General features: G+C 40.1%; 1 protein-coding gene across 1 annotated transcript in view; it reads left to right on the top strand.

Moving 5' to 3' along the window:
• LOC133649945 (uncharacterized) overlaps positions 1-25000 on the top strand; it is a 333671-nt gene that overhangs the window by 180377 nt on the left and 128294 nt on the right. The window contains exons 3-4 of the mRNA XM_062046662.1: positions 6312-6418; positions 19574-19710. Coding sequence (XP_061902646.1) covers positions 6332-6418; positions 19574-19710 — 224 coding nt within the window. The 5' untranslated portion in view covers positions 6312-6331. The remainder of the gene's footprint in view (positions 1-6311; positions 6419-19573; positions 19711-25000) is intronic.

Genomic DNA, 25000 nt, shown 5'->3' with positions numbered 1-25000 from the left:
GAAACTCATTTCGGCCGCTTGTACCCGTGATCTTGTCTTTTCGGTCATAACCCAAAGGTCATGACCATAGGTGAGGATGGGAACGTAGATCGACCGGTAAATTGAGAGCTTTGCCTTCCGGCTTAGCTCCTTCTTCACCACAACGGATCGATACAGCGTCCGCATTACTGAAGACGCCGCACGATCCGCCTGTCGATCTCACGATCCACTCTTCCCTCACTCGTGAACAAGACTCCTAGGTACTTGAACTCCTCCCCAACCTGGAGATGGCACTCCACCCTTTCCCGGGCGAGAACCATGGACTCGGACTTGGAGGTGCTGATTCTCATCCCAGTCGCTTCACACTCGGCTGCGAACCGATCCAGTGAGAGCTGAAGATCCTGGCCAGATGAAGCCCTCAGGACCACATCATCTGCAAAAAGCAGAGACCTATACCTGCAGCCACCAAACTGAATCCCCTTAACGCCCTGACTGCGCTTAGAAATTCTGTCCTGTGTCGTGATCTGTGGTTTGGATCATGTTTTATGTTATTTTCTGTTTAAAGACTCCGTAGTTCCTGGTTGCACTTCCTTGTTTGTTTGTTACCTTGACAACCATTAGTGTCACCTGTTTTACGTCTTGGACTCACGCACCTGTTGCTAATTATGTTCACCTGTCTCTGATTAGTGTTCGGCCGCTCACCTGCTTCCCGAGCACTAATCAGAGGCATTATTTAAGTTTGCTTTTGACAGTCAGTCGGCCTGGCGTCATTGTTTGTTTCATGCAATGCTCTGTATTGATTGTTTCAAGCTCGTTTCATGCCACAGGTTCATGCTTGTTTTCATGCGAATGTTCGCTTCATGCTATGCCAAGTAAGTTTTGTTTATTCATGCCACAGTTAGCGAGCTTTTGTTTCATGTCCATAGATCTGCCTAAGTGTTAGTTTTGTATCCTTCGCTAAGTTGTGCCTTCGCCTTGTGCGCCTTTTTGTTTTCACTTTTTGAGTCAAGATTAAATCATGTTTTTACCTGCACGCCGTGTCCGGAGTGGTCCGTCTGCATTTCGGGAGAACGAACCCCGCAGCAAGCTGCGAAAAGCCCGTCGTGACATCCATAAAAGTTATGAACAGAATTGGTGACAAAGGGCAGCCTTGGCGGAGTCCAACCCTCACTGGAAACGGGTCCGACTTACTGCCGGCAATGCGGACCAAGCTCTGACACTGATCATACAGGGAGCGGACCGCCACAATCAGACAGTCTGATACCCCATACTCTCTGAGCACTCCCCACAGGACTTCCCGGGGGACACGGTCAAATGCCTTCTCCAAGTCCACAAAGCACATGTAGACTGGTTGGGCAAACTCCCATGCACCCTCAAGGACCCTGCCGAGAATATAGAGCTGGTCTACCGTTCCACGACCTGGACGAAAACCACAGTGTTCCTCCTGGATCCGAGGTTCAACTATCCGGCGTAGCTTCCTCTCCAGTACACCTGAATAGACCTTACCTGAATAGACCTTAAAGAGAGGAACCACCACCCCGGTCTGCCAATCCAGAGGTACCGCCCCCGATGTCCAGGCGATGTTGCAGAGTCTTGTCAACCAAGACAGCCCCACAACATCCAGAGCCTTAAAGAACTCCGGGCGGATCTCATCCTCCCCCGGGGCCTTGCCACCGAGGAGCTTTTTAACTACCTCTGCCCCATAAATAGGACAGCCCGCCACAGATTCCCCAGGCACTGCTTCCTCATAGGAAGACGTGCTGGTGGGATTGAGGAGGTCTTCGAAGTATTCCCTCCACCGATCCACAACAGCCGCAGTAGAGGCACACCATACACAGTGTTGACAGTGTACTGCTTCCCCCCCCGAGGTGGCGGATGGTGGTCTAGAATCGCTTCGAAGCCGTCCAGAAGTCGTTTTCCATGGCTTCCCCAAACTCCTCCCATGGCCGAGTTTTTGCCTCTGCGACCGCTGAAGCCGCACTTCGCTTGGCCTGTCCCATGAGCCAAAAGAACCCGATAGGACTGTTTCTTCAGCTTGACGGCATCCGTCACTGCTGGTGTCCACCAGCAGGTTCTAGGATTACCGCCACGATAGGCACCAACCACCTTGCGGCTCCAGCTCCAATCAGCCGCCTCGACAATGGAGGCACGGAACATGGTCCACTCGGACTCAATATCCAGTGCCTCCCTCGTGACATGTTCAAAGTTCTTCCGGAAGTGGGAATTGAAACTCTCTCTGACAGGAGACTATGCTAGACGTTCCCAGCAGACCCTCACAATGCGTTTGGGCCTGCCAGGTCTGTCCGGCATCCTCCCCCACCATCGGAGCCAGCGCACCACCAGGTGGTGATCGGTAGAAAGCTCTGCCACTCTCTTCACCCGAGTGTCCAAAACACGAGTCCGCAAATCCGATGACACAACTACAAAGTCAATCATGGAACTGCGGCCGAGGGTTTCCTGGTGCCAAGTGCACATATGGACACCCTTATGTTTGAACATTGTGTTCGTTATGGACAATCCGTGACGAGCACAAAAGTCCAATAACAAAGCACCACTTGGGTTCATATCCGGGCGGCCATTCTTCCCAATCACGCCTCTCCAGGTTTCACTGTCGTTGCCAACATGAGTGTTGAAGTCCGCCAGCAGAACAAAGAAATCACCCGAGGGAGCACTCTCCAGTACTCCTTCAAGGGAATCCAAAAAGAGTGGGTACTCTGAGCTGCTGTTTGGTGTGTAAGCACAAACAACAGTCAGGACCCGTACCCCCACCCGAAGGCGGAGGGAGGCTACCCTCTCGTCTACTGGGTTAAAGTCCAACGTGTAGGCTTTGAGCCGGGGGGGCAACAATGATTGCCACCCCAGCCCGTCGCCTTTCATTGCTTGCAACGCCAAAGTGGAAGAGAGTCCAGCCCCTGGTTCCAGAGCCCTTGTGAACAAGACTCCTAGGTACTTGAACTCCTCCCCAACCTGGAGATGGCACTCCACCCTTTCCCGGGGGAGAACCATGGACTCGGACTTGAGCGTTGGTGCAGGCGGGGTACACCCTGGACAAGTCATCACCTCATCACACGGCCAACACAGATAGACAGACCACACTCACATTCACACACTAGGGACCATTTAGTGTTGCCAATCAACCTATCCCCAGGTGCATGTCTTTGGAGGTGGGAGGACGCCGGAGTACCCGGAGGGAACCCACGCAGTCACGGGGAGAACATGCAAACTCCACACAGAAAGATCCCGAGAGCAGGATCGAACCCAGGACCTTCGTATTGTGAGGCAGACGCACTAACCCCTCCGGCAAAATCTCTTATATCAGAAAATTATTTTAATAAAACATTTAAATGGTTATGATGTCAGGTTTGGGACAGGTGTGACGCTGGTGTGGCCACAGTGTGCACAAGTCTGATGTTGCTCACATGTGCTCCACTGAATGCTCAGGGAGTTTGTGCGTTTGCTCACACACATGAAAAATTAGAGGGAACATTGGTGGTGAGCCCATTGGAGGGGGGAACCACGTTGCCTCTTCGGGCCACCAGGCGCTCGCCATCGTGCCCCACCTCCGGGCCTGGCTACAGAGGGGAGCCCCGGTGACCCGCATCCGGGCGAGTGAAATCTAGGTCCTCGATTTGTACTTTTCATAAAGGTATTTGAGCTGCTCTTTGTCTGATCCCTCACCTAGGACCTGTTTGTTTTGGGCATAGAAGCCCCCGGACAACATAGCTCCTAGGATCATTGGGACACGCAAACTCCTCTACCACGATAAGCTGGCAGCTCAGAAAGGAGTAAATACTCCAATTTAAATCATGTGCAAAAAGATGTTGACGCACAGACATATTAAATACTGAACCGTTTTAAACAATTTTCTACAAAGTAGTGCATTTAAAAGTACATTGATTCAGTTTTTTATTTCATTCATGGTATCAAATAAGTATTAAAAATATTGGAAAATTACAGGTGTCCGGCTCTACCCCTGAAATGTTGTTATTGTTACAACCCCACTCATAACATTTGAGGAAATAATGTGAAAATTATATTTTGTAGTCATGTGGAAAAAGATCACGAAACGGCATGGCGTGCTCTCTTTAACCCCATGGGGTGTCTAATTATTGCACATGACTTTAAGTCACATCGCTTATATCGTCATTATTGAAGGCCTATTAAGGCTCGCCCTTACATTCATCACATCTTTCCACCTCTGGGTGAAAAAGGTAATTTTCAGGCAGTTTTAGCACATAGGTTATCTTGAGCTGCAGGATGGGACACCTGCTGTGCTTGCCTATAGTAAGTTGGGGCGATGGCAGGGAGTCTGTTTGTGTGTTTGCATGTGTGTGCAATGTACCATTGAACCAATTAGCCCCTACAGTGGGGGTGACTGTGACAGAGGCGTTCCACAGGGTAAAGCACTTGGCCCTGTGGGTTCCTGGCCAATAGCAATTAATGGGCTAACAACAGTCTTAATTAGCCTCTTTGATTGGCTTTGTAACAGTTCATCTATGACCCAGCAGTCCACAAAGATGCTGCAATATGAAATGTTAGCCTACCTTCTGCTTTGAGACCATCTGTTATTTAAACAGGAAGCTGTATTTACAAAACCAAAAACCAGTGAAGTTGGCACATTGTGTAAATCGTAAATAAAAACAGAATACAATTATTTGCAAATCCTTTTCAACCTATATTTACTGCAAAGATATGATACTGAGAAACTTGATTAATTTTTGCAAATAATCATTAACTTATAATTTAATGGCAGCAACACAATGCAAAAAAGTTGGCACAGAGGCATTTTTACCACTGTGTTACATGGCCTTTCCTTTTAACAACACTCATTTAACATTTGGGAACTGAGGAGACCAAATTTTTAAGCTTCTCAGGTGGAATTCTTTCCAATTCTTGCTTGATGTACAGCTTAAGTTGTTCCACAGTCCGGGGTCTCCGTTGTGGTATTTTAGGCTTCATAAAGCGCCACACATTTTCAATGGGAGACAGGTCTGGACTACAGGCAGGCCAGTCTAGAACCCGCACTCTTTTACTACGAAGCCATGCTGTTGTCACACGTGCATAATGGGCCTTAGGATTGTCTTGCTGAAATAAGCAGGGGCGTCCATGAAAAAGACGTTGTTTGGATGACAACATATGTTGCTCCAAAACCTGTATGTACCTTTCAGCATTAATGGCGCTTTCACAGATGTGTAAGTTACCCATGCACCCCCATACCATCACAGGTGCTGGCTTTTGAACTTTGCGCCCTTAACAGTCCGGATGGTTCTTTTTCTCTTTGGTCTGGAGGACACGATGTCCACAGTTTCCAAAAACAATTTGAAATGTGGACTCGTCAGACCACACAACACTTTTCCACTTTGCATCAGTCCATCTTAGATGAGCTCGGGCCCAGCGAAGCCAGCAGCGTTTCTGGGTGTTGTTGATAAAAGGCTTTGGCTTTGCATAGTAGAGTTTAAACTTGCACTTACAGATGTAGTGACGAACTGTAGTTACTGACAGTGGTTTTCTAAAGTGTTCCGGAGCCCATGTGGTGATATCCTTTACACACTGATGTCGGTTTTTGATGCAGTACTGTCGGAGGGATCGAAAGTCACGGGAATTCAATATTGGTTTTCTGCCTTGCCGCTTACATGCAGTGATTTCTCCAGATTCTCTAAACCTTTTGATGACATTATGGACCATAGATGGTGAAATCCCTAAATTCCTTGCAATAACTTGTTGAAAAATGTTGTTCTTAAACTCTTCGACAATTTGCTCACGCATTTGTTCACAAAGTGGTGACCCTAAACATTTCATGGAAGCTGCTTTCTTACCCAATCATGGCACCCACCTGTTCCCAATTAGCCTGTTCACCTGTGGGATGTTCCAAATGTTTGATGAGCATTCCTCAACTTTTTCAGTCTTTTTTGCCACTTGTGCCAGCCTTTTTGCAGGCATCAAATTATAAATTAGCTAATATTTGCAAAAAATAACAAAGTTTACCAGTTCAAACATTAAGTATCTTGTCTTTGCAGTCTATTCAATTGAATATAGGTTGAAAAGGATTTGCAAATCATTGTATTCTGTTTTTATTTACGATTTACACAACGTGCCAACTTCACTGGTTTTGGGTTTTGTACTATAGTAAAGTATTTAAATTTTTTGTGCTTTAAACCATTATCAAGTAGGTCTGCCGGGGAATGTTTAAAGGTGGTACATGGTTTGTGTTTGGGTTAATACATTCATCAAAAAAGGGACTGGAAAATGGCTGCGGGTGGCTGCTGTTGAAATAGCATTTGTAGTCAATTATTCTTGATACCTGTGTCTTTTCTATCTTCTATTTTTCTCAGTCTCAATGTGACACAATCCCATGATGCAACATGCGTCCCCAGCACCTGCAGTGACAATGATGGCCACCCAGAGTGTTCCTCCACCAACGTACCAGGAGAGCCAACAGGTCAGTCAGAACTGACCTTAAAACTGTAAATTGTCAATACAAACAATATATACAAAGTCACTATACATGGAGGCTGACAGATATTAAATATTATGAGATGTCGCATGCTGTGGTAATTGCTCAGTATCAATAAAAACATGTGCAAGAAACTAAAAAAATGTTAGCTAAAAGTTTTTAGGAAGACAGAAGACAACTCAAACCACAAGCCCCTAATTGTGGCAAATTAAAAAAAACAAGTGACCAGTCAAGACCAGTATGTGGCATTTTGCAACAAACTTAGCACCAGATTGGGGTGCCAAACACTCATTAAACATTTTTGCATATATGCTTGACACTTAAAGAGCTGCATTTTCTCTCAAAAAAGCTAGAAAGTTGCCTTTTTACTTTGATATCCATATAGACCTTGTATGTGTAGAAAACTTGTTCTACATATGATTTTCCTAACAAAATAGCCCAGGGTTTTAATCATTACCAATAACTTATTTTGCTCATTGTAAGGTTTGAGTACCTGTTTTGGAGGTTATTGGTGACCATTGTGCCTAAGGGTGTCCCAATACAGCTTTTTCATTTCCAATACGATACTGATAATGAAGCCTTGAGTAATCGCCGGTACGATAGTAATGATTGCCTTAGCTGGAGTACAAACCTAACGCAGAGCATAAATAACAATAATAACAAAAAGCGCAATGTAAAAGAAGTGACGAAAAATAACTAAGGATGCACATTTGTGTGGAAAAACAGAAATCACACTCAGAAGGTGTGGAGAGGAAACAGTTAACACTACACAGAAACGCCGGAACAGATAAGCGTGAGTGGAGCCAAAGCAGAGGAGATGTACACTATTGGAAGGGTGAGCCATAAGGAATCTACTGGTGCAAAGGAAATGGACTGGAGAGTATAAGTAGTCAGAAGGAAATGAGTATCGGTTGTGCGTGCAGGTGGCTTTGCACCGTGACCCAAAAACCAGGCACTGCAACAAAAAGAAGATAGGCAGCAGCAGAGCTACCAGATCATGACAACAATATTATTTTTTAGTGTGGAATGTTAGAAAATTTGATTTAAAAAAAAAGGTAAATCTAAAAAACATTAATCTATTCATTATTAACCTATTAGTGTAGAATTAACTTACCCTGGATTTCCACCGGATGCAGAACGATAGCTGAACCCTACCACCATTCTGTGGCGGCTCCGTTGTGCAACGAAAAAACACATACTTTTACGAGATCTCGCAAACCTGCGCGTAATCATGTCATAAGGGGAGTTGAAGTGAAACAAACCACTAACAGTTTATTCTGTTGCACACACACACACACACACACACACACACACACACACACACACACACACACACACACACACACACACACACACACACACACACACACACACACACACACACACAGACACACACACACTCCAACCACCTTTTCTGGCTTCCGTATCAGCTTGTATTTGACACAGGCCCCCATATCCCCATATAGCTGTCGAGGATATGCCTGCATATGATTTGTTAATTTTGGACCTCGAGAATTAGCACGTCTTCATTAATTTGTGTCAATGTGGTGAAAATACGTCTGAAAACCTTTGACACGTTGACTTCAGGTCCATTAGGACGTTAAAATGTGTAAAATACGATCCACATTGAAAACAGACTATTTTATTTTGAAAGTTAACTGGATCATTTATTTTGTGTTTGTGTTGGATTAATGTCCAACACAAGCAGATTTTAGCTAAAATGAACGAGTGTGTTGCAGTGACTGGCAAATATAAAAACTCTGCGTTAATTTAGAACATGAATGCGGAAAGTCACCAGTGGAAACTAGACACATTGAATTGAAAAAAACCCCCGAAAGAGTATGCCCCCATGCGGGTGCCGATCCGCTGCCGTTCTGCATCCAGTGGAATTCCAGGGTTATTTTATTTTTGAGTGGAAGTGTAGTTGTTGACTACCCTTATTCCCTTATGCCTTGGAGACTTTGGGCGTGATCTACTAAGGTCCAAACAACAAGCGCTAAATACTATACTGTAGTGTGTGCAAACTAGAAAATTGTTTCTACTATTAGTGGTGATCTGCTATGACTGCGTGTACAATTCCTAACAAGTGTACAAGTGGTGCAGACCACCTTATTTAAATGAGGATTTTGTGTGTATACCGACTGTCACCATGGAGACACTCATTGCCCTCCACATTTACAGCTAACCTGCTACGTATCATCGTCTTGTTGAGATTTAGCACACAAATATATGTACCAACTTTTCTGGGCTATATTGAAGTGCAATCTAGACAACAGAACCTACTTTTAACACGCTGAAGGAACGCTCTGAGAGGCGCTGCAGTGTTGTGATGGTGGGTCTGGCATGATCTAGTTGTAAGAAAATGCATATTGCAAAAACATTTTCCTATGGAGATTTATCATAATAATATGAAACAAATTAGATTATTAAAAAAACCACCACCAGTTTAAGGGTCGATCTGCCCTCCTCTTATATATCGTGTGCTGACTGTGACAATACTGACACACCAAGAGTTGTTGTTATATTATCCTCTCTTTAGACTCTTATTACCGGTAGTCTACTTGGTGATTTCCTGTTAATATCTGCTTACTTTCTCCTGCAACACGGTTACTTTCAAACTTCTTAAAATGTACTAATCACTTATTTCTTGGTGTTGTTCTAAGCTATCTTTGCGGCTAGCTTAAATATTAGCATGCCTGCTCCTAGAAAATGCAGTTTATTTGCCGTAATGGAGGTGAATATTATTAACATAGGGGGAGTGCCTCCACACTGTGTATGGGGACACATAATGTGCTCCCGGCCTGGGGTCTAAAAAAAATTGCGTCAACAAGATGGTAGGGCTGGACAATTAATCAAATTTTGATTTCGATTTTGATTACGGCTTCTCATGATTATGAAAATATAACTATCGAAAAAAAATAAAAATAATGGGCTGCGCAACGTGCATGCAAGTTCCAGAGCTTGTGACGGTGAAACAGATGAGGAGCGAATGAGTGAAAAAAAAAAGAGCATGTCTACTTGGGATGTCACCATAGTTGTTACTTTGAATTTGTCACAACGCTGGTATGCCTAATCAATAATCCCTAAACTCAACAAAAAAAGTAAGGTATATGACTTCCGCAGTTTACGTAACCGCCAACAGAGTCACATAATTGGCCAATAATATGGAATCTGCTGTTAAACGTAGAATATCAGGGAAAGTGACATAAATGTGTGTGAAATGTTGTCAAAAGGAACATTTGTTTGGTAAAATAATGTGTCCGGTACTGCTCATTCATCCCCGAAACACTCAACCGCCCCCTGCTGAACTAAACAATGTGGATATGGCCACTTGAAACAGCGACTAAACTACAAAGCTAAAGCTAACAAGAACAATCCATACACCCACAACACATCTCGTCTGCTTGTGTTGTTGTGAACGACATCATCGATGTAAAATCAATGTGCAAACAGTGGTCGCAGCTTGAGGCTTTTTATTAAAGCCTCAAGAGTGTCACCTTTTCCTTGTCAAGCTGACAACAGCAGCATAGCAAATGTACCCCCTTCACAATAATAGCGTGGTGCGCCACATCCGGCATAACTAAGCTAAGAAAATAAAGCTTCACAAAAAAGTACTTTGCACACGCATAATGTAGATAAAGCACTTATTGACACATTTACATAATTGCTTTGCTTTGACCTAAAAATACTGGTCAAAATGTATTGCGCCAATAAATGTAGGGATGTTTGCATTTAGTTAGCAAACATTTTATTACATTTTATTTGACACAAAAAGCAGACGTGGTGGTAAAATATGTCTAAAAGGTAAAAAAAAACGTAATTAAACATTTTAACTGAAAATTTTAATTTTATAAATATTTATATTGCTGTTGTTATTTCAATATATTGTTATTACTATTATTATTATTATTTTACTTGTTCTGGTTTATTCGTTAATAATTTATATCCATTTATTACCTGTTACCTATCCACTTCGTACCTCGTGGCACATAAGGCCCTTACAGAGCTTCTCCACTTCTCACGATCGGCTGCTGCAGTCCTCGCCTCCGACCATGAGTTGCACCCTGCCTCTTTCCTTTCTTTCTCAACGGTACGTCTCCAGATGGTCTTTGGTCTTCCCTTTCTTCTTTTCCCCTCTGGCGCCCAGGTCATGGCTATGCTGCAATTGTTGTTGTGGTCCTGCCGTAGTATGTGTCCAATCATCTTTCATCTTCGTAGCTTTACATCCTCACTGAGTGGCTTCATATTCGCTCTTTCCAGCAGTTCTTCAGTACTGATGTGATCTTGCCAGCAGATTCTGAGTGTTCTTTGTAGGCATTTGTTATGGAATACGTCAACCGCCCTGTTATCTCCTCTGTTCATTTTCTAGTATAGCAATACTGGTACCACTAGTGTCTTGTACAGTTTTAGTTGTGTTCTTCTTGTGATGCTGTTGGAGCCCCAGGTCTTTCCAGGTCTGATGAATGCGCCTCTCGCTTTCGACAGTCTATTCTTCAAGTCCTTCATGCCGCCTCCCCCTTTACAAACTGTGGCTCCCAAGTAGGTAAACTGATCTACCTCTTCGACATCTTGTCCATTGATTTTGATTTTTCCTGGTTTCTTGCAAAGATCTTCATTATCTTAGTCTTTTGTGTATCGATCCTGAGTCCTACACGCCCGTCTTTTTCGTCCATCCATGTTGTTTTACACTGCATGTGCTGTTATGTGGAGGACAGTAAAGCTACGTCATCTGCAAAGTCCATGTCGTCGAGTTTTGATGTTAGCTTCCAGCAAATTCCATTCTCTCCCTCTTTAACTGTTCTTCGCATTATCCAATCCATCACAATCAAGAACAGGAATCCGGACATATTACATCCTTGTTTGACACCGGTTTTAATGTTGAACCACTCGCATGTTTCTCCTTGGTCTTCTACTGCGCACTGGAAGTCTTCGTAAAATGTTTTCACCATTCTCACAAATCTTCTCTGGAATTTCGTATTTCTCCATAATCCTCCACAGGCTTTTGTGGTGGACGGAGTCGAAAGCCTTTTCGAAATCTACGAAGTTCATGAATAGTGTTGCTTGCCACTCGTTAACCTGTTCAATTATGTTTCGCAGTATGAAGACTTGCTCTGTTGTTCCTCTGCCCGTTCTGTACCCATTTTTTAACTATATTTAAAGGTGAGTTTTGGAGGTACAGTAAATACTTACTGTATGTTTTCAAATTAATTAATTATTGTGTAATTAATCGTAATTAGAATGTCAACCAAAATACTTGTGATTGTTATTTTTGCCATAATCGTCCAGCCCTATAAAATGGGATTGGTGTTTGTGATCGGCTTTAAAAGACATAAATCGACAATGGCCGATCACATGCTTTTTCACGAAGATCGTTCCACTGCGACTGGATCGGCACTTCCCTAGACTTGATTAAAATACCATATTTTCCGTACCATAAGGCACACCGGATTATAAGGCGCACTGCCGATGAATGGTCTATTTTTATAAAGGAGTCATATTATTATTTTTTTTTTCTAAATGGAAGACACTTCCTTGTGGTCTACATAACATGTAATGGTGGTTCTTTGGTCAAAATGTTGCATAGATTATGTTTTACAGATCATCTTCAAGACACGTTCTGACAGTCGCTTCCGGATGCACCGTTTTGTGGGCGGTCTTATTTACGTGGCTCACCTTCGGCAGCGTCTTCTCCCCGTCATCTTTGTTGTAGCGGTGTAGCGTCCAAGGATGGGAGTGGAAGAAGTGTCAAAAGATGGAGCTAACTGTTTTAATGACATTCAGACTTTACTTAAATCGGTAACGGAGCAGCATCTTCACATCCGGAAACAACAACAACCGAAATGTGTCCCTTGAAAAACTGTTCGACCTGAACTCTAATAATTAAAGTTCCTTGGGTGAATGATGTAAACTGTTATGTTTTAGCGCTTTTATTATATTAGAAATGGGCACAGCGGAGGATGAATGCCTCATAACATGAAGAAGCTTATCGACTACAGCGTCGACACGGACTACAAAGGCTGACTCGCGCAATTTTTCAGGATTTATGCAGATCCCAAATACAGATCAGCAGGTACCAGAAGGTAAAAAAAGTTGCTTTTGCATAATATTGTGAAAGAAAACGCCAGATAATATAATATAAAATAATACACACACCATAATAATACTCGTATGTTGAAGCACATCAAACGATGCAGCCTGTACTTATCGCTTATGTTTGACTGCTCAACCAAACATATTCCTTACATTAGGCGCACCGGGTTAAAAGGCGCACTGTCAAGTTTTGAGGAAAAAAAAGGATTATAAGTGCGCCTTATAGTCCGGAAAATACGGTACAACAACAGACAACCTTGTGTGCTTATTGGAGGACATTTTGATGTTACCTGGCTGTCCAGCTTTGCACAAGTAAACACGATGCAAAACTGCTTTTATCGTCGATTTTCGATGCAAGTCGATATAATTTTTGCTGACATCAGACTGATAGCCGATAAGGACTCAAGTTCATCTTAACAAATATGATTATTTGCCTTATAAATGGCGCACACTCAAATAAAGAAATAAAATGTGAAAAGTTTGCTAAAAAATGGTGTTAATTGATCAAGTCAAAGGTTCTTACAGAATCAAACACCATGTACAAGCCTGTGATTTGCGCTGCCAACAGGTCAGTGTTAATGAATGAACCTTGACTATAGTTGGATCTAGCCTTTGCCCCAGACTGCAGTAAACCCCATGGAGAGGAGGAGAGCAGATTCATCCTTACCATCCTCCACCGCTGTCTGCTTTCACCCAGAGGATTAGTGCAAGGGGAGAAATGCAATGTGCATGCTCGGAAAATGCAAATGAGAGCTAGTTAAGTGTGAAGAAGCTAATTTATTTCCCGTTTGGCACTGGGATTAAGATTTGAAGCTTTCCCCCGCCCCACCCCTGTCACAGGAAGGGGGGGTGGGGTGCTGGGTAATGAAATAGAATAAAGCCGCAGCCTTGTTATGCAAAATGATTTCCTTGTTGATTCTCACTCGATTACCAGTATGAAATACATGTTGCACGTGATTGCTATAAGGAAGTGGTTATTAAAATACTTTACTGAAAATTAAAGAACCGAGGATATCAGTCGCTTACATTTTTAAATCACACTATTTTTATGGTTAACTTGCGATTAATACATTGTTTTTATATTGTTTAAAGGCCTACTGAAATGAATTGTTTTATTTAAATGGGGATAGCAGATCTATTCTATGTGTCATACTTGATCATTTCGCGATATTGCCATATTTTTGCTGAAAGGATTTAGTATAGAACAACGACGATAAAGATTGCAACTTTTGGTATCTGATAAAAAAAAAGGCTTGCCCCTACCGGAAGTAGCGTGACGTAGTCAATTGAACATATACGCAAAGTTCCCTATTGTTTACAATGATGGCCGCATGAAGTGAGAGAGATTCGGACCGAGAAAGCGACAATTTCCCCATTAATTTGAGCGAGGATGAAAGATTTGTGGATGAGTAAAGTGCAAGTGAAGGACTAGTGGGGAGTTGAAGCTATTCAGATAGGGAAGATGCTGTGAGAGCCGGGGGTGACCTGATATTCAGCTGGCAATGACTACAACAGTAAATAAACACAAGACATATATATACTCTATTAGCCACAACACAACCAGGCTTATATTTAATATGCCACAAATTAATCCTGCATAAAAACACCTGCGTGTTTGTTACGCTAGCTCCTAGCTCCTCTGCTAGCTCCTAGCTCCATAGAACACGCCAATACAATTCAAACACCTGATCAACACACACAATCACTCAGCCCAAAAGACCGTTCACCTAACCCAAGGTTCATAAAGCTTATATATTTTTAAAAAGTTACGTACGTGACGCGCACATACGGTCAAGCTGTCAAATGTTTAGCAGCCAAGGCTGCATACTCACGGTACCTGATATTCAGCTGGGAATGACTACAACAGTAAATAAACACAAGACATATATTTACTCTATTAGCCACAACACAACCAGGCTTATATTTAATATGCCACAAATTAATCCTGCATAAAAACACCTGCGTGTTTGTTATGCTAGCTCCTAGCTCTTATGCTAGCTCCTAGCTCCATAGAACACGCCAATACAATTCAAACACCTGATCAACACACACAATCACTCAGCCCAAAAGACCGTTCACCTAACCCAAGGTTCATAAAGCTTATATATTTTTAAAAAGTTACGTACATACGCAAAAAAAAGTTGCGCACATACGGTCAAGCGATCAAATGTTTAGAAGCCAAAGCTGCATACTCACAGTAGCACGTCTGCGTCTTTGTCATCCAAATCAAAGTAATCCTGGTAAGAGTCTGTGTTGTCCCAGTTCTCTACAGGCGTCTGTGTATCAAAGTCAAAAGTCCTCCTGGTTAGAGTCTCTGTTATCCGAGTTCTTCCATCTTGACTGCATCTTTCGGGAATGTAAACAAAGAAGCGCCGGCTGTGTACTGTTGTGGCTGACTACGTTCGAAAAATACGTCCATTTCGCACCGACAACTTTCTTCTTTGCTTGCTCAGCTTCCTTCTCCATAATGCAATGAACATGATTGAAACAGATTCACGAACACAGATGTCCAGAATACTGTGGAATTATGAAATGAAAACAGAGCTTTTTCGTATTGGCTTCAATGTGGAAGGCATACCCGTGTTCGCCGGTCTACGTCACGCGCATACGTCATCCTCAGAGGCGTTTCGAACCGGAAGTTTAGCGGCAAATTTAAAATGTCACTTTATAAGTTAACCCGGCCGTATTGCCATGTGTTATAATGTTAAGATTTCATCATTGATATATAAACTATCAGACTGCGTGGTCGGTAGTAGTGGGTTTCAGTAGGCCTTTAAAGGTGCCATGTGTAATAATGTGGCCAGAAATGGTACTGCAATCACGGTCAATATTCTGTAGTCCCTCCCACTCTCCATGACTGAAGTTGCCAATCTTACTCCAAGGAACTTCAAATGGCAATCGACGAGTCCTACGCTGTAGGTTTCTCTTGTTTATGCTTCTTGGTTTACTAAGTAATTATGCCACATTTTATTGATGTCGATTAGCCAAATGTATTTGTAAAGTTACGCAGCAATATTTTCGTCGGGAGTCGGGACAGATTGTTGGCATTACCCTGCTAAAATGTCTAGTTTGACCGCGTGGGCCTATTTTTAAGGCAAGGCAAGGCCAACACTAAAATTACCGCCACATTTTGTTCAGCATAAATTCATGTTGCATCCAACCTGACGCACTGCATTCTTTTCCATGTACGCACATCACCATCTTTCAGTGCAGAGTGCAATTCTATGAGCCAACCCACGTTACTCAAAAACTATGTTACGCATAAATCATATAGCCTACTACCATGTCATTACACAAAGTAGAAAATCATGACATGTAATGCATTATATTGTGCCAAGCAAATAGCACCCCATATGTGTTTGATGCACATACAGTACCAGAAACCGCAATTAGCCGTGCTAATGTTGGAACACATTTCCTCAGCGTATCAGCATATTGAGAACGAAATAGGCACTGACACTACCCATATCCACGTAGGTTTTATTTGTCCAAAATATATTTTGCCCTGTCAGTTGGATGACACATCAACATACATACAGGCTAACGGGCATATCTTTTCACGTTAGCCTATATGTCGATGTGTCATTGACCGGGCTAGCATGCTAAGCGTGCTAGAGCTTCACTCCTAAGCATTCGTTGCACGAATATACTAGCTTTGTTAGACAAGGTTATAGACTGTATTGGATAATATAGTTTACACACTAAATGTCCATTTTCATTTATTACAAGTGATAAAAAAACCTAAACGCCTTACTTACCTATCAAGGAGGAAATTAGCAAGTTTGGCGTCACATGAAAAAATCTTCTCCGCCTTCAATCATCTCCATCTTTCAAAGGCATCTTCAATACAAATCCTCCTTTTGTTCCTGGCTTTGTCACGAATAAGTTGAGAATCGTAACGAGGCCTTTTAATTTTACTAAGGTCTGACATCTTTAGTAACTTTACCAGTGGCAGTAGCCAGACGAAGGTGGCGGTGTGTAACTGGCAACCTGGATGTGACACACCCACTGACTTTCTAATTGGGCAAAGGGTAGAGGGCGTGGCATCAAAATGAAAACAGCAAGATTTCGGGGCTTTAAATCTAATTTTGAAATGAGCATATCCTGGCTGAACTACTGTTATCAGTTATAAAAGTATTTGAAAAGAACATGATTTATTAATGCCTTTTTACATATCTGGGACATTTAATGATGACTTGACATGAAATTATTACATATGACACCTTTAACTTAGAAATACTCTACTGACAGGACTATAAGGTTCTAACAGACAAAAGTTGTAAGGTGTTTGAAAAACATGTTAAGTGCAACTATATTCCCCACCTTTCTTGAGTCTCTTTGCACATTCAAAACGCGATAATTGCGACGAAGCCAGAAAAATTCAAAGGTAGCGTCCTCAAACTGCAAGTACCGGCACTATATTTCACACATTGAAATTTAAATTTTTATGTAACATGCACGCTATGTTCAGGGAAAAAAATGCATTTATCCACGTCTGCCTCTAGCTAATTGCACGTCACATCAACAGATGCCAACATGACACTTGCTGCTGCTTACCCAACAGCAAGCCCAAATACAGCCCATTTTCTTTCAAATTAGATTCATCACATTTTGGAATTTGGAATAATCGAAAGAAAGAAAGATAATCATCAACAATAGCTTTATTAGACTTAGACTTAGACTTAGACAGACTTTATTGATCCACAAGGGAAATTGTTCCACACAGGAGCTCAGTTCAGTAGCTAGACTAAAAATGTGCCATAGTAGCAATATAAAATATAACATATATAATATTTACTAGGGGTGTGGGAAAAAATCGATTCGAATTCGAATCGCGATTCTCACGTTGTGTGATTCAGAATCGATTCTCATTTTTTTTTAAATTGATTTTTTTTAAATTGATTTTTCATTTTAATTTTAATTTTTTTTTTTGTTTGTTTTAAATTAATCAATCCAACAAAACAATACACAGCAATACCATAACAATGCAATCCAATTCCAAAACCAAACCCGACCCAGCAACACTCAGACCTGCAATAAACAGAGCAATTGAGAGGAGACACAAACACGACACAGAACAAACCAAAAGTAGTGAAACAAAAATGAATATTATCAACAACAGTATCAATATTAGTTACAATTTCAACATAGCAGTGATTAAAAATCCCTCATTGACATTATCATTAGACATTTATAAAAAAAACAATAGTGTCACAGTGGCTTACACTTGCATCGCATCTCATAAGCTTGACAACACACTGTGTCCAATATTTTCACAAAGATAAAATAAGTCATATTTGTGGTTCTTTTAATAGTTAAAACAAACTTCCATTATTGCAATCAGTTGATAAAACATTGTCCTTTACAATTATAAAAGCTTTTTACAAAAATCTACTACTCTGCTTGCATATCAGCAGACTGGGGTAGATCCTGCTGAAATCCTATGTATTGAATGAATAGAGAATCCTTTTGAATCGGGAAAAAAATCGTTTTTGAATCAAGAATCGTGTTGAATTGAAAAAAAAAATTGATTTTGAATCGAATCGTGACCCCAAGAATCGATATTGCATGGAATCGTGGGACACCCAAAGATTCACAGCCCTAATATTTACATATTATATATACAGTATATAATATATACTGATATATTATATTATTATATTATATGATAATTTTATACGATATAAACATTATATAACAAATCCCAATTACCATGTACAATATTACAGTATATGTAACAGCTGCAGCAAAAAAAGGGCAGCATAAAATAGAGAGTAGATCCAGCAGAAAATATACATTATAAACAAAGAGAGGTAGCTAACATAGAGTGCAGAATGAAGGAGTTCTTGAATCAAACACTGTGGGAACGAAGCTGAAGGAGCCTGTTGGAGTATGAGCTCCGCTGTCCCTCAATTGTCTGGTGGAGTGGGTGGGCAGGATTAGCCATGAAAATGACTTCAATGTACTAATATGATCCTGTCCCTCACTGACACAAACGCCTCCAACTGCGTGCCGATAGTTTGGCCGGCTTTCCGGATCAGTTTGCTAATCCAGTTTAAGTCCCTTTTGCTGGTGCTGCTCCCCCAACAAACCACTGCAAAGTACAAGGCACTGGCCGCAACAGACTGAAAAAAGATCCCCAACAGCTTGCTGCACACATTAAAGGACCTAAGCTTCCTCAGGAAAAAGAGTCTGCTCATGCCCTTCTTGTATACAAGAACAGAAAGCCAAGAATGTAGCAAGTAAAATAATTGAAACATTTGATCAATTAACTGGGGGGATCTGAGCCGAGGATGTTGTTGTGGCTTGTGCAGCCCTTTGAGACATTCATAATTTAGGGCTATATAAGTAAACATTGATTGAATTTGATAGATTTTTTGACCGTTCATTTTCAGCTGTCAACTCACACAGAAACACAAATACGTACACACACACAGATACACACACACACAGCTGCCAATGCAAGACTCTGCTATAATAACTTTAGGGTGGTTATAATATTAGGTGAAAGAAAGTTTAATCCACAGATTGTTATTCACATACAGCCCGGATGTTGTAGCTGTTCTAGCTTGCATACACACACTACAGCAACATGTTGACCCGCATAGAACATGCAGTGCGGCCTGGACTGAAATGGCCTTTTCAAATTTCAAGGGTTATCATTTTCATGGACATTCACAAGCATTAGTAAAACGCCATGTTCCACAATTTTCACACAACCAAGAAAAAAAAACATCACAGAAAAGTCTGCTTTATTAGTAAGGAACCAGCTTTCATTCATGACTTACACACCTGAACCTGTGGGCTGGATGGGAGAATACGAAAAAAGAAACGTGCATAACTTTAAGCTAGTAAAAAAAAAAAACTTAAGCACAAATGAGAGAATAGGGCCCTGAATCAAGACGCTCCATTTAAAGTGGTTCTTTGCAGTGCTTAGGCTTCCTGGTCCATGTAAACAACGGCCTCTTTTATTCACACGCACAGAACAAAATAATATTGTTATGTTTATGTTAGATGGCATCATTTTTTTCCCCATCTTCTGATCCCCAGATGACGGGCACAACTCAGCAGAACAACAAGACCCCTCAGGTCCACATCCCAGCAGCCTCCACAGGAGGAAATGCTTCTGTCAGTGTGACCCTTGACCCCCAGGCCCAGCTTGAATCTGACAAGAGGGCTGTTTACAGGTATGTTACAAGCCTATAACTCTTTTTTTTTTTTTTTTTAAAGTTCCATGTGCTATATTGGTACGCCACATTTTTTTTTGTACAGATAACCTCACAATCAAAATGTATGTAAGTAAGTTTGACATACTGTAAGTGAAGAAAAACTAACCACACAGCATAAAGCATGTCAGCCACGGGTCCAATGTCTGAAATGGTTGGTTGGTTGGTGATTTATGGCAACCTTTTTGTAGTTAACTTGTGATTAATCAAGTTATAATGGTGAAAAGGGGGCGATCGACAATAGTCTGTTCAGTAAAACCATAGTAAGGATATGACTGAACAGCTTTCAAGTGTCAAATCTCAAATATTCCAAGCTATAATGTTCGAACACGCACAGTTCAGGGGTGAGAACAGGGCTTTGGTACATTTGTATGTTGTCAGCCCCTCATGTGGGCTTAATTGTTTGCCTTTGCAATTGTTGACCTAAACATTTTGGCTCAGGAGTTCAAATGATCAGATGAATAATCAAATTATACAAGATGCAGTGGAGTTGTTTACCTTGGGCCTGATCTATTCAAATCCAAATAACAAGTGATATATAGTGTGAGCAACCTGTAAAAAGCTGTTTCGCGTGTGATCCGTTAAGTCTGCGTGTACAATTGATAGTAAGTGCAAAACTGGTGTAGCTCGCCTTAATTCCCTTTACAATCATGACATCGTAGGTCCAACCCAGTATTAATTTTGTTGACTAAAAATATTTGTCTTAGTTATAGTCTACCACCTATTTCCCCCTGACTAAAATAGGATGTTAACGAATCACAACAATTACACGTTGATGAAAGCTATGACAAAATTAATTGACAATTTAATCAACGAATAAAAACGAGACACAATATTTGACAGAGACGAAATCCAATCATATATAATTTTGTCTTTAAGCAACTGGGACAAGTAAGGAATCTATCCAGTCACAGTAGCATGCAGGAGAGGGGCCGAGGTCAATCACGACGGGGATCAAATCAGAACTACAACGACTAAATACTACAACTACAAATGCAAAACTGAAAACATTTAGTATCATCATCATCAATCTTTATTGCAGACCTTAAGATCCATTTAAACATATAAAAACAGAATACAATACATTAAAAAACAAAACAATAAAACATACATTAAAAACAAAACAATAAAAAGTCAGTATAGTAAAAGTATATCAGTATGTGCAATTAAATTATGGAATGGATTAGGTAAAGAAATCAAACAATGTACTAATATGATCCAATTTAAGAAACTGGATCTTAAAACTCAGAAAGTGTTTACAAAGTACATAGAAGAAGAACCATGATAAACATTCTGAACATATTGATGATCTTATCTATCTTACCATGTGAAATACAACTTACTTCAGTAATTATTATTTATTTAGTAATTTTTAAATAATATTTATGGAGTATATTGTAAAAAACAATTTAGAACAGAAAGTCGACAAAAGTGTTAGCAATTGTTATGTAATGGAAAAGGCGTAGGATTAAATAAGCTCTGCTTCTTCCTACTCCTTTTGAACATGTCGAAAAGAGAAACTGGAAATTGTAATGTATCATGTTGTAATTGTATGCATGTTCGTAATAAACTCAAACCATACACAATAACCAAGACAGGGTTTTATGGATTTTTCACCAGGAAACTATTTTGTAGGGATGAAACGATAAACTGTAAAACTGATGACTGCGGGAAAACTCCCTACTGTTAGTATTACCTTTTTAAACTAAGATGATATAAAAACTGAGATTGATAATTGCACTCTAAAAAAATTCACTGCGGACCACCAGTGCCAAGTCATGCTAACATGACAACATTATCGTGTTCCCTACTAAGAAACAACCTACATTTATATAAACACATTACTGTCTGAGCAACTAAGATATTTAATTGTGTACATTGAACCTACAAGCTGTGCTCTCTTAGAACGGCATTATGATGATCAATCTTTCTTCAGAGGAAAAGAGACATTTTTTTTTTATGGTGTGTTCGAGGACCGCTGTTCAGAGTAGGACAGGCACAACGCCCGCTAGAAGTGATACATCATTAGAATACATTTTATTTGTTACGCAGTTTTCATTCAAATAAATCTTAAAGTGCGACTGTGCCAAACAATATTTATAGTACAACAATAACAATTTAGCTATTAAGACAGATACAACACTAAGACTAAAACACTTTATTCAGTGAAGTATAACAACCACAAGACATGCAAAATAGTGCATTTTCTAACAGTGTGTCTATTTTTTTTAGTGATGTTTAAAAAGTAATATGAAATTCCTATATTGTTACATCCCTACTGTGTTGTTACGCACATCATTACATTATGTCATCTACATCTGCAAGAAAGAGAAAACATATGGAGACATTTTACCTTTGGAACCGCAAGATACGTTGTAGACTCTGTGGCTCCACTCACTAGAAGCGCCATCAAGTGGCGTGTCCAGACTTTGTTTTCATGGGTGGCAGGACTGGGTCACTTCGTATTGCAGGGGTGGCACCCATAAAACAGTCAGTCCACCCCAGAGGCAGCTAGAGCTACTACAGCTGCTTACCATCACCAAGTATAGAGTGAATCCTCTTGTAAGACATTAAATAATAATAAATACTACATTGAGATTTGTATTTTGCCAACATGGCAGTTATTATATGATACGGCAGGTTTTGTTGTATGTTTTTCTGTCTCTTTGGGAAAATGGCTTATGTGCTTAAAGAGGAAGATTACTCTATAATGTAACTTGGACAATGATGTACAGAACGGGAGATGAAGTTCATTTTTGTATGTTAAACAATTTTTTATTTATTACTGTTGATTTCACGTGACTGTTTAAAAAATAGAAATTACAAGGTCGATGCGTAGGCCATTGCGCTACCAGATTATTGATGATGTGTGAAAAATTTAAAATATATGTATAAATAAATAAATTTATATATATATATATATATATATATATATATATATATATATATATATATATATATATATATATATATATATATATATATATATATATATATATATATATATATATACAGTCGAGGTTTATGTGGTTTATTCGTTATACAGTGCTCAATGCCGGGATAGAGCACTCATTTCATCCCTACAAGCCTGTTTCGCAGGTTTCTCTGCTCTTCAGGGGATTTTATCCTGAAGAGTAGAGAAACCTGCGAAAGTGTAGGGATGAAATAACCTCTGAGTTTTTCCTGACCTAACGTATATATATATATATATATATATATATATATATATATATATATATATATATACACTACCGTTCTATACATTGCTAATGTGGTAAATGACTATTCTAGCTGCATATGTCTGGTCTTTGGTGCAATATCTACATAGGTGTATAGAGGCCCATTTCCAGCAACTATCACTCCAGTGTTCTAATGGTACAATGTGTTTGCTCATTGGTTCAGAAGGCTAATTGATGATTAGAAAACCCTTGTGCAATCATGTTCACACATCTGAAAACAGTTTAGCTTGTTACAGAAGCTACAAAACTGACCTTCCTTTGAGCAGATTGAGTTTCTGGAGCATCACATTTGTGGGGTCAATTAAACGCTCAAAATGGCCAGAAAAAGAGAACTTTCATCTGAAACTCGACAATCTATTCTTGTTCTTAGAAATTAAGGCTATTCCACAAAATTGTTTGGGTGACCCCAAACTTTTGAACGGTAGTGTATATATATATATATATATATATATATATATATATATATATATATATATATATATATATATATATATATATATATTTATATATATATATATATATATATATATTTATTTATTTATTTTTGTATTTTTATTTCTATATATGTATATACATGTTAGGTTGTGTTCTACTGCTCGCGGTGCGGTAAACGGCTTGGTTTAAGTTTGCTCTCCAGTTTAATATCACGCGTCCGTTATTCCTTTAATTATATTGGCATTCAAAAAATATATTTGTATTCTTTATCCAGATTCCAAACAGACCCCAACTCTCAAAAGCCTCTTGTTCAATGGAGCTTTGGCAGTTTATATTGAATCGTCTCACTAAATCTGGACCACGTCCGGAAGTGGTCATGTGGTATGGCAAGGCATCATTTCATCATGTCATCATTTCCGCTGTTCTGCAAGTTTTGAACTGCGCTTTGCGGAAACGCCCCCTCATAACTCGACACACGCCTTGAAGCCTCCGCACGTTTCGTCACATCACTAGATTAAGCACACTACCGCCATCCGCAGGATATGTGCGGACAGAATACTTGCCGCTGTTTTACGACGCTACATGCTTCAAAGTGTTCCGCCTCTAAGTGGGAAGGCCTATTGGATTCTAGGGGTGGGACCTGCCACCCCAGGCCACTCCATAAACACACCACTGGTGTCAACTGCTGGCTAATCATCAGCACATCACAAACGACACAACAGTACGTAGTCCTAAACTAAACTAAAATGAAGTATTTTGGATTAAAATATGTTGATTTTTTATGTTTTCCTGCAAGGAGCAGATCAATAGTCAATGTACAATTACTTTTGTTTGTTCATCTTTTTTTCCTATATTTTGTAGGTGTGTGAGAAAGCTGTTGAATCCACTGCTTTCTCACACGAGGAAAAAGGGAGCTCTTGCTTATCACTTAAATATTGATGCACCCTGATAATGAGGCTTGATTATATATTCATGAAGTAAATTATTTAAATAATGGAGATTTAGGCTCTGGGTTCTATTGGTATCAACAGAATGTTTTTTTAATCAATCAGATACCAAGTAATATGGGGCCAGTATTGCAAATACTGATACTTGAATTACATTTTTGACAAGATCATTGAATGATTTTATGATTGTAACTTTAATTTGTTGATCATGATTATATTCAGAACAAAACCTTATTTTTTTCAACAAACTTATTTTTGAACAATGTTTGAATACAAAGATATAAGACAATGTAAAAATAGCAACACAAACAATTATTCTTTTTCATTACATGAAATGTTTTGAGCAAAATAAGTAAAGAAAAGGAAAAAAATATATTTGGTCTCTTTTGAATTTAAGAACATATTCCCTGATTTTGTATATGATACACACATACAGAAATATCAGCATTCATTCATTTTCTGCATATAGGTCTTTAGGGCCAATCTTATGATACAATAACAACAATGTAATAAAATACAAACAACACAACAAAAAGTATAAACACGAGACAAACTGGGAAAAAAATCAGGCTCACATCAGTCCAGTTTTAATAGGCAGTGGTGTCGTTTTTGAGTCAAATGAGCAGTGTG

Source organism: Entelurus aequoreus, linkage group LG05, assembly GCF_033978785.1.
Source record: "Entelurus aequoreus isolate RoL-2023_Sb linkage group LG05, RoL_Eaeq_v1.1, whole genome shotgun sequence".
Taxonomy (NCBI): Eukaryota; Metazoa; Chordata; class Actinopteri; order Syngnathiformes; family Syngnathidae; genus Entelurus; species Entelurus aequoreus.
Note: the sequence above shows the minus strand (reverse complement) of the source record. Positions and strands in the feature narration are given on the sequence as shown.